At 33.7% G+C, this 11,448-nt stretch overlaps 1 protein-coding gene across 2 annotated transcripts; it reads left to right on the top strand.

The window, feature by feature from the left end:
- The first annotated feature begins 2,475 nt into the window (after positions 1 to 2,475).
- LOC149785801 (DNA-directed RNA polymerases I, II, and III subunit RPABC5) lies at positions 2,476 to 10,855 on the top strand. 2 transcript variants are annotated; one of them, XM_089979735.1, is made up of 3 exons: positions 2,476 to 2,634; positions 7,422 to 7,539; positions 10,427 to 10,855. In XM_089979735.1, exons 2-3 carry the CDS (start codon positions 7,445 to 7,447, stop codon positions 10,533 to 10,535), a joined length of 204 nt encoding a protein of 67 aa, XP_089835861.1. In that variant the 5' UTR covers positions 2,476 to 2,634; positions 7,422 to 7,444; the 3' UTR covers positions 10,536 to 10,855. The 2 variants fall into 2 exon arrangements, with proteins under 2 accessions (XP_089835861.1, XP_089835862.1); XM_089979736.1 differs by having other exon boundaries at positions 2,543 to 2,674.
- Positions 10,856 to 11,448: the final 593 nt, after the last annotated feature.

The raw sequence follows: 11,448 nt of genomic DNA, 5'->3' as shown, positions 1-11,448 counted from the left end.
AACCACAGTAAGGCTGTATCATGAATGCCAAATACATGCTGGATACGGTCAAGTAATATATCATGGTCTATTGTGTCAAATGCTGCAGACAAATCAAGGAGGGTGAGAACTGTAATCTTTTCGCTATCCAACGCAGAGAGGATGTCATTAACTACTTTTAGAAGAGTAGTTTCAGTACTGTGGCAATTGCGATATGCAGATTGTACATTGCTAGAAAGACTGTTTGAATCTAGATGACATACAAGCTGGGATAGAACAACCTTTTCTAAGATTTTTTATAAGAATGGGAGATTAGAAACTTGTCGGTAGTTCTTTAAATCGTTATGGTCTAGTGTTGGTTTCTTCAGCAGAGGCTTTACAATTGCAGTTTTGAAAAATGATGGGAATTCCCCGGATGAGAGAGAGTGGTATTAATAACATCAGTTAGTGAAGGCAATATTGGATATATATATATATATATATATATATATATATATATATATATATATATATATATATATATATATATATATATATATATATATATATATATATATATGCTCTTAGTATGTTAAGGCTTTTTTACAATAAATTAATTTATCTTTATACTAAATAACTGTATATACTAAATCAATAAGCACCATAATTTATTTTCATTAGCTAAATGTATAATGTACATGTATTATTTAATTATATGCACATTATTATTGAAATTGTATACTGTAAAAAAGCAATGATTAAAGAAGCGTATTATTATTTAAATCGTTAAATTAAAAACAATAATAATACCATCGAACAATAATTGTGCAGAACCTGTTCGAACAATGCCGCTATATCAAACATCACATTATCACCGTTTATTAAATACTTTCTTTGATCAGTCTGGCTTTAATTAATTTAATTACAAACACTAATAATGGGATCATCTGACCACATAGTGGCAAAATCCGTTTGATCAAAGCCGCTATAACTAAAGCACTTTTGAAGTAATTTTGATGAATTACTGAATTTGATACCATTTTTAGAACACAGAAATGCTGACTTGAAATAATTTTGTGATTTTTGATTAAATGAAAGTGTTATTATAAATGTATTAATAAAATAAAATATATATTCACAAATAAAAGCTTAATGCATTTACTATGTGCTCTAAATGTGTTTTAAAGGTTAAAATGAAAATAAGCAGATTTACTGTTTCGAGATTTTCCTCAAAAGATACAAATTCAACGATAATAGTTATGTACGTTATACTGTTGTTACTCATCAATAACTCCTTACACAAAATTTGTTTGGGTAAATACATCGCGAAGAAAGCGCGATTTGCATGATAAATAAATAAATTTTAAAAAAAAAACGTATAACTATATACTTTCTGATAGTTTATGAAAAGTTTAAAAATGCTTTATATAAAAATTCAAATAACAAACTTATATTTTCTGTAATGCAAACATTGAAAGTTATTTTTTTAAAAGAAAACTTTAAATATGATAGCTCATACCAATTTTGTTCTGATTTCTGCTATAAATTTGCTAATAGCTATTGGATGTAAATTTAAGAACCGAATATGGACCTCTTACTATGTTTGCGAAAATAATAATTTAAAAAAAAAAAAATAGGCAAATGTATTACCACTGGTTTTCTTAAAATATTTCATATGGTCAAAATCAGCCTGGCATTTGGGCTGAATCAACTCGTAATTGCGGCCGAATCATCCAGCAATTAATAGGTATAACGGTACCAATTGCGCAAGTCCAGGTGGGCGGGGCTTACGGTGTAGGGCCATTGTATTTCGAAATAAACAACAAAACTAGCTGTGATTGGTGCATTATATAAGAGTTGTACTTTCTGTTAGACTTAAAAAAGAGTTGTGCCTCCTGTCAGCATGTGAGATTATGTTAATTCCTATCTAGATGATATTTTGTATTTTTTTAATGATTTTTTTAAAATGTGGTACACGTCTGAAACTGTCTGTTGTGACTCGATAACTCTTACCAATGTCTAGTTCCAGCAGAGTTATCTCTCTTAAATGCAATGGAGTACCTGGTTTTGTCCTTGTCACATTGACAATCTAACACTGCTCTCTAGAAAAGTGTGTGACATGCACGCTAAAGTAGGATAGAAAATATATTTATTTCTCCAAACATTAGCATTAATGTCTATGGAAAAACAATTGGTACCGTGATACCATCAAACTTCACAAGTTCCGATGTTTTTCAAAGGCGTTATGGGACTAAGAACTATATTGCAAGATTTACTTACCTCCGAAATTAAAGAGTTTTACAGCTCACAAAACTATGCAGCTTTATTTTTAAAAAAAGAAGCATTCCAATATTGTTGTTCTTTTTTTACGCCGTGCGAAATACATATTAGTACATTCTTTTTACGAAAGCCGTGCTTAGTTTTAATTGTAATCAAGAAACATAATAGATTGACCTTTGCAAATAATGAAAGTAAACAAAGTAATAGACACGTGTTTGGAACTAATTTGTTCCTCTTAACATTTAGACGTGACCTCCGAGTTGTCAGCGTAGAGAATATATCCAAACTAGGATAGCGGAGGCGCTTACTTACATGCGATAGTGCGTAGTAAGCATTCATAAACAAGTGTCTAAGGATTCATGACTTCCGGATACTTTTGACCAACTTCATTTTCAGGTAAAACCACGTTTAAAGAGTATAAAACAAACGACGGCAGGTAAATTAGCAAATATGAGATAATTTAATTTCTGTAGATAATTATGTGGACAGGTAAGCTACAAACATTGCCACAGCTAGCGCGTTGATTATTATATGATATGAATTGCGCCATGTTCTGTTCTTCTGCCAAAAGTCTTGGCCCTTCTGGCGCAGATAGTCGGTCAGCGAGTTCGTTCATCTACCCATTTTTTGGCTGGTGTGTGGTGTGGGGCACTAGAAGTGCGACTGAACTCATTCTAGGTCGATTAGAGTTAGATCGTCAACAAACTTTTCTTGTCATTTAGACGCGTGTTTCCATCGTTTAATGGAAGAAAGGCGTGTACTGCAACTCTTGGAATATTTGATGTAGAACCAGTTATTATAAAAGAATCAGGAAATTTGGAAGTACAACGTATTTGTGAACGAACTTTACAGGTCGATATAAAATATGTTTGTGAAATAAAATATAAAATAAATTTTTAAAAATCCTGTTTCAGACAGTGTCTGATACCAGCAAGTTGACATAGTTAAATCTTTCAGGGGATCACATGGGCTATCCCTACAATGTAAGACCTCGACGCTGATATATACGTTTTGGGCGTTTAGGTCTTACTAACCAAATAACAATGCTGTATAGCATGTTCTGATCTCGTTTAACATTGGAACAACAAGTAAAATTTTGAGGAACATCTCACTTGACAGCCGATATCGACGCTTTCCTACAATTAAAGTTATGTTTTAGTCAGACTTTGCTTACTCTGATGTCTTTTGCCTACTAAATTCAAATTCCCACAAGCAAATGGACATGTTTTCAAGTTCCATTGGCCTACATTTCATGTGGCTGGAATGCGATGGAAGCCGGGAATACCGAAGTTGCTTAAAAGGATGATACAAATCTTGAATGAAATGAAGCTATCTAAACACTTTCTTCAATATTAATATATTTTTTATTCATTTTGTTAAAGAAGTATACTTCAACTTAACCTGATTTTGGCATTCCTGGCTTCCATCGCATTCCGGCAAACTGAAATGTAGGCCAACAAAACTTGAAAACATGTCCAGTTCTTTTGTGAGAATTTGAATTTATTAGAAAAAAGGCATCAGATTAAGTAAAGCCTGACTGAAATATGACTTCAATTTGTTGAAAAGCATTGTTATTGACTACCATTTGTGTGAGATATCCCAGAAAATTTTACTTTTGTTACGATGTTAGTCAACATCAAAACATGCTACATAGCGCCATTACTTAGGCAGTAAGCTCTAGATGCCCAAAATATAAATATCAGTGTTGAGGTCTTACATTGCAGGACTACACATGGGCTAGTATCGTTGCATACATTTCACCTACAGATTGTACATGTAGTTATAAATCTACAAGGGAGGACAATTCTCTCTCTTCTAGCAGACCGCTACGGTAGCCGAGTGGTTAGAGCATCCACCTCAGATATGAGAGGTTGTGGGTTTGATCCCCAGTTGAGTCATACCAAAGACTTACAAACATGTTACTAACAGCTGCATCACTTGGCACTCAGCATTAAGAGGTTAGTGTTAGGACTGGTCGGCCTGGTGTCAGGATAATGTGACTGGGTGGGACATCATGCTACATGTCTGTGGCATAATTCCCCAGTGCTAGACATCATTATAAACTGTCACACTGCAGACATCGTAGCGATATGACTGAAACATTGTTAAAGCTATGTTAAAAATCCAAATCACACACACACACACTCTTCTAGCATGGCCTATTTAAGAATCAACACTGATATTTCAAACTACACATCACATAACATAATAAATTTGGTACTGATTTCAATTCTGGCATTTGACTTTGTATGCCTACTCATTTGCTACGTTGCTGTAGCTGCAACATAGTTGAGGTTGTGATCAGATTCTTTAACTCACAATGGCGCAAATAAAACTTGTTAAAAATGACAAGATGACTGTTGTTAAATCTACTACCTAAGTAGAGTTGTGTTTGTCAGGAAGTTTGGCTAATGATAACGTTATTAAGTTTATATCAGATAAATTATCTTGGAATGTTAACACTAACGTTACCTTGTCCACCACAACAGATAACATACGATTCGTGCAGTAATTTGTTTGTCCATAGTTGACAAGAATATGAAAAGGAGGAGCATCCTGGTGTGCGAAATGAAGTGCATCCATGGGGGTCCATCACAGGGAGAAACTGCACCTCCTTTGAGATTTTCACAATATTTGACCTGCTAGCTCGTGTCCTTAACAGCCTTGTATATGTGTGTGTGGTAGAAAAATCCATTTGAATGGGAGCTCAGGGCATTTGAACAATAATGATGGCAATGTTTTTTCCCATGTGAAAACCCATATGTGCAACCTATAAATATTATTTAAAAAATGTTATGTTAAAATTATAAGGAAATTTGACATTTTCTGGCAAGAAACATTTGACTCTTTTGGACAAGAGGCCACACTAATCCATAGGTGTCAATTCCTCATTATCTAAATCACAGTCAGTCAATACTGCTTTCTGCTCCAGATATTTATTTCAAGAAGAAAGACTCGCAAATGATAGTTGTTTGTCAACATGCAAGTACTTTCATTTTTTCTTGGTACATTGAACTTGGGTGATCTAGTACATGTATTATGCTCTCTCAATGGTCTCTTGAAGAATGGGCATTTCACTGTAGAGCATGTGCCAGTGGTTTCTGGTGGCTAAAGAAGTACAGCAAGATAAAACAAACTAATGCAATTATTGTTGCATACTGTATATTAACTTGAGGGGAAATGGCTGCTGTTTTTGAATGATATTCCCACATGGAGAGTTTATTCAATTGATAGTTTCAACACTGGATTATTATCATCTGATTAACAATAATGTGAACTTGATTACAATCTAAAGTAAATAAAAAATATTAAATTTTGATCAGAGGTGGCCCAACTACTAAATAGCTGGTACACACAACTACTAAATAGCTGGTACACAAGACACTTTTAAAAAAGATAAACTGTTAAGTTTTCTTTTATTGGGTGATCTCAAACAGATTAATAGTTTGTGTTTTTAGTTTTGTGGGGTTTAAAGCAATTTTTTAGTACATCATATAGGTTATACATTGTGGCCAGTGGAGCAAGGACCTGGGAGATGCATCAGCATGTAGAAAATTACTGGTAAGCTTTCTTACATTGCTTGTGCAGAGACTCATATCCATATAATGAGATGTGAGTAACCGATAAAACTGAGCACCTTGGACCACTCAGCCTCCAGAAACCTCATCTCAGATGAAAGTTAGTGTGTAGGCTTGCTAGACACTTCCATTTTCCATCGGAAGGGCTGATAACGAGTTTCATGTATTGTACTGTGTTTTTTTGTGTTGGGGGAAAAATGTGCTTGGGTTGGCAGTGAGGAACAGGGATGGTCAGCTGGCTATAACACACATTTTTGTTTGGTCTAATTGTGATTTGTGATGATACAGCTATAACAATGCTCAACTATTTGCCACGTCATTCTTAATTTTTGTGTGCTCTAGAAGGAAACAAGGAAGAGACTACATTATCTTTTCTGTATTTATTTAATTCACTTAATTCCATTTAGAAATGAACAAATTCCAGTTTTTCTTTGCATCTTTAACCAACACTGCATGGCACACTACATTCACATTTTCTTAAAGTTTAAGATTTATGTGCATTGGTTATTTACACCATGTATTTTTGGCCATATGATGTCATATAAGCACACCAGAAACTATACATTGTAACAGATTGGAGTACCTAGAATACAGTGCTACAAATACAGTAGGTAAAACTGTTAATTAACTGCAAACTAGAACAACAATGTAGTTTTTTTTACAAAACATTCTAAAAGATTCCTATTTTCTTTTGAATTAACTCCTAAACATTTTGTTGTAAAGGTGATTTTATTCACCCCGACATCAGTGACATATATAGTTGGAATAGATACTGGTAAACACTACAGTGTGAAGACACCTGTGCATGTACTTTATGTACATTTATAAGGATTGTGTCAAAATACTTTTGAAATGTGTTAGAAAGTAAAAAGAATTGAAGTGGCAGTGTATTTTTACATATTTTTAGTTAAAATACTGTCTGGAAACCAGTCTGAGTGCGTAAGCTGACAGCGTTGCACTGTTTTCTCATTTTGCGGTCCATGGGAATGACCTAATCAATCATTGAATTTCACTTTCTTTGATGTCCTGTTTTCTTTATCAAAACTGGATGCGTTAACCAATTCCTTGCAGTTAAGCAAGAATAAAGGTCAACTGCTGTCTTATGTTTGGCACCGTAGAAATTATGGAATTTGCCATCAGAAAATACACGTGATAATCACTTGAAAATGAAGCTATAATCTCTAGATGACATGGAAAAACAGCTGATTTTCTGATGATTGATATTGGAGTTTTTATTCCTCTGGCAAACAAAATAGGTCCCAAAATCTTGGCACTGTTTTTTTCAAAATAAAAGTTTGCCAACAAAAGAAAGAAAGAAAAAAAACTTGCATACTGCAGACTCTCTCGATGGATTTTTCATACATCCAAAATTAAATATATGCATTCCTTTTACACAAATTTCAGCATCCCAGAGAACCCTCTTTAAGATCAAAATCAACACTGCAGGAGTTAGTAATAATTTGTCTTTTTCTGGTGGTTTCTTTTCCTTCATCTCTGTTATCAGGCTATACCAGTTTACAGATATGCTAATATTATTGGCTCATAGATTTATTAATATACACGGAAAATCACATAGAGAAATGAAATTGTTACATTCTCTTTCAGTTTAAGGAGGAAACCTTGACAACATGATCATTCCTATCAGATGCTTCACCTGTGGTAAGGTGATTGGGAACAAGTGGGAGGCATACCTGGGTCTGCTTCAGGTGGAATACACTGAGGGGTAGGTGAGGACTTAAGACAAAAAGTCCATTTTCTTTTACACAAGAGTTTGATGGATTGCCTGGAACTGTAGTACATTATGGTCATCAGTATATTTCTTGCAAAAACTATGTTGAAGTTTATGAATTTGTTTGTAGAGAACTGTCTTTTAAAACTCTGGCATATTGAAATTCTTAAATATTTAGAAACAAGTTTAAAACGTTTGGTCAAATAGAGTTTGACAGTTGCTTTAATTCCCATTATAAAGTACATGAATTGTATGTCACTTTATGTTACGACATGTATTGATGTCATTTCATGTATTCATTTGTATTTATGCCTTTTATTTAAAATAAAGTGCCCCAGTTTGATTTTCTTCTTAAACACTTGCATATTTAATTACCAAGAATAAAGAAACTGCAAATTGTAAATGCACTTCATGTGAAAGACGTGTATCTGTAAACCACAAATTAAAGCTTCAGCTACATTTGGAACATTTAAAGCTCTTGGGTGACTTTGAACATAAGCAAGAGATATTCTTTTTACAATCAAGCATTTATCTTTTTATCAGAGTATAGTAAATTAGATAAAATCAACATGATATAAAGTTTGGGAGATGGTTAACATATGGTAGGTTGTGTTTTCACAAATTGTAAATGAGCATGTTAATGGAAGCGATAAACGGATATATATATATATATACTGTTATTGCTCTTTTTATCTTATAGCTGAATAGTGTATCTGGCCCACTATCTTGTTTGTGTAACTAGTCCCAGGTTTTGATAGATTGCTATGAATCTTGGAGAATGTTATGGTCATCACCTACTGTAAAGATGTACATACAGACATGGCCAAATCTTTGTGAATATGGCTAGTCTTGAGTTTTTATATTGACATGACACTTGATTTATTTGATTATGTGCATCTCAGCATCTCTTTTTGCCCGCACATTTTATGTTAGAGTTATTGCCCCTTTTGTCTTGCGGGTGAATGCAGTCTACGATAGAATTACATGAACCCATCTAGTCTGTTTTTGATGGATTGCTGTGAAATTTAGTACATGTAGATGTACACATCATCAAATTAGTGTGCCTCAGTTATTGGCATTTCTGACTTGCAGATTGGTGTAGTATTATATATCAGAGAATCATGTAAACTAGTGTCACAGATTTAAATGGATTGCAGTGAAATTTGGGAAGTGTTCTGGTCATTATTTGATGATGTGCATATCGACAGATCACTGTGCTTCCACCATTTTTCATATTGTCCTTTATTTGTTTGGAACCTGATAAAGCATGTACCCGAATCTTGGTAGTGCAAATAGTCTTGCAGTTTTAAGCGGATCACTCTGAAACTTTGCACATGATCCTATTTCAAGAAGAGCATATCTACAAATTACTGTCCTTCTGCAATGCATTAGTGGCTTGGAGCTAATAGTGTGAATGCAACTAGACCCACAATTTTGTACGGATGACTTTGAAACTTGGTACATTTGTTTGAGTTGTTGCTGTGTTTGACTTGGAGTTGGATGTAGCGTTGGGCAGAATATTGTAAATAGAATTAGTCACAGTTTTCAGTTGGTCAGTATGAAAATTTGTACATATCATGCCATTATCTGAAGACTATTAATGAATGACAAATTGCAATTTTTATTAGCATTATTGGGGTTTTTGCAGGCAGCTGAAAGCAAATCTAAGGCAGAATCTTCTGACAGCAGCTTGCAGTTTTTTTTTTTTTTTGATCATCTTTGAAACTTGGTACATAATGTATCTGTCATCAACTGGAGTTCCTGGAAGCTGAGACTCTCTACAGAAAGTTCTGCATAAATCACTTTGTTAACATGAAACCATGCAATAAAAAACTTACAAATTATTACTTTCAAATATAAGGATTCATGCACTCAAAAATCCAGTACAATGAATACTCCTTCAGTAATCCTTCAAAAATCCAGTACAATGAATACTCCTTCAGTAATCCTTCAAAAATCCAGTACAATAATTAATCCTTCAAAAATCCAGTACAATGAATAATCCTTCAGTAAGACACTTGCAAAAAATGGGTCTTCTTTTATACATTGTTGGGAATGCCTACTTTGTTTTGTGTTATAACTGATGATTTGTACAATAATTCAATCCATATTTTGCAGAAATTTTTGCAGGCAAGATTTTATCCCTTTGCATATGAACTCTTTTTAAGACAGTTAAGATTCTAAACTACCACAGGTTATCCATATATTCAAGCCAGAGATAAAATCTCAGCTTTCTTGACATCTTTAATTCACAATTTGGTCCTGGATGGCAAAAACATTGGTTATGCACCACTGCAGACCTAAGCGTGATCCCAAATTACAACACATTGAAGACTTAGTGATCCCTAATTCCATGTCAGTCGTTATTTTGGGAGTCTTTCAGTTTGTAACATCTCAGGTAGGTCTAATTAAAATAAAGATATGCTTATAATATTGGGCACAAATGGAAGATATAGTTCTCTCAACCATTTGTCAGATTGCAGATTTCATATTCTGGTTTTAAAAAAATCCCATGAAATTCTGAACATAATATTACTGTGATATCTCTCATTTTATCAAGCAGGCTACTACAAACAAATATACAATGAAAAAATGTCACCAGATTAAGAACTTTTTTTTTTATTAGTGCCTGAAAGATTTTTATTATGTCAAATCTCAATTTTAATAGACTGTCTCCTACATCATTATGTCAGAGATCTCAATTTTAATAGACTATCTCTGATGCAGTTATGTCAAAGATCTCAATTTTAATAGACTGTCTCCAATGCCAGTATTGGAGTTAGCAAGAATACCTAATAATACCTAATACAGTTGGTTATATTTATGTAAATGAATACACTTCAAATTTACAAAGTTGTTTTTCTCCACTGTGTATTTTCAGAGATGCTCTTGATGCCCTGGGTCTGAAGCGATACTGCTGCAGGCGAATGTTGCTTGCTCATGTTGACTTGATAGAGAAACTTCTGAACTATGCCCCATTGGAGAAATGAAGCAAAAGGATGTATAGAATTTTAGACATGGTTGGAAAAACTGTCTTTGTGTTTTAAAAACATAAGGAAAGATAAAGATGTTTTTGTTTTTAAATATTAAAAACAAAAATCATCTGGTGAAATTCACTGCATAGAGGCTGTCTCCATTGAAAGTTCCTTCAGATGTGAATAATGGAAATTTAATGAGTTGGTAAAGTTTTTAAATATCTGAATGAAAATACTGTTGTAAGGCTTTTGCTATCATGATTTTCATGTGAGATTCAAGCTAAGATTTCATGGACATAATGTATTTAATTTCTTAAAATAAATCATTTACATTATGCTGTCTTTGACTGAGTTGATCTCTTAATTAGTGTCATGCATACATTCCATTTCACTTTTTTTCCCCCCGACACTTTTGCATTATTTCTTCCATCTAAAGATGGTAAGTAAATTTTTGTAGAACAATGCATGTTGGTTAAATGGCTGATTCTAAATACATTACCTGATGATCATACATAGTTCTTCCATTACCACAAATTCAACCCTCAGTATTGCAAATAAGGCATGTTTCTTTGGCTTATTTTAGTGCCAAATTGTCATCAAGCTTACAAAGTCTTAAGTCAGATGAGAGTTGTCTGCCCTTAGACGGAATGGCACCAAATCTTATCATTTCTTAGCAACTATTTCCACTACTGCAATGGCAACCTGCTTGATCTGAGGCCTCACAAATTCCTATCAGTTTTATGCTCTGTTTCAAGTTTGAGTGATCCATGTAGTTTCAGTTCTTGAAATTCTCTCATGCTTCATTGTTAGTGAATATTTAGCATCTTATTCATTTATTTTATCATACGACATTGCTCAGAGAAAATTATTTTTGACACAGGCCCATGCCTGAGGACTTACAAAAATCACAAGCTCTGATTCAGATTTC

Source organism: Sinohyriopsis cumingii, chromosome 13, assembly GCF_028554795.1.
Source record: "Sinohyriopsis cumingii isolate HCF-2022 chromosome 13, ASM2855479v2, whole genome shotgun sequence".
NCBI lineage: Eukaryota > Metazoa > Mollusca > Bivalvia > Unionida > Unionidae > Sinohyriopsis > Sinohyriopsis cumingii.
Note: the sequence above shows the minus strand (reverse complement) of the source record. Positions and strands in the feature narration are given on the sequence as shown.

What these genes read in the sequence shown, in the direction of transcription:
- LOC149785801 (XM_089979735.1), top strand. Translation starts at nt 7,445, where the DNA reads ATGATCATTCCTATCAGATGCTTCACCTGTGGTAAGGTGATTGGGAAC. An exon ending in CAGGTGGAATACACTGAGGG is followed by an intron (nt 7,540 to 10,426) that starts GTAGGTGAGGAC and finishes GTGTATTTTCAG; the next exon opens with AGATGCTCTTGATGCCCTGG.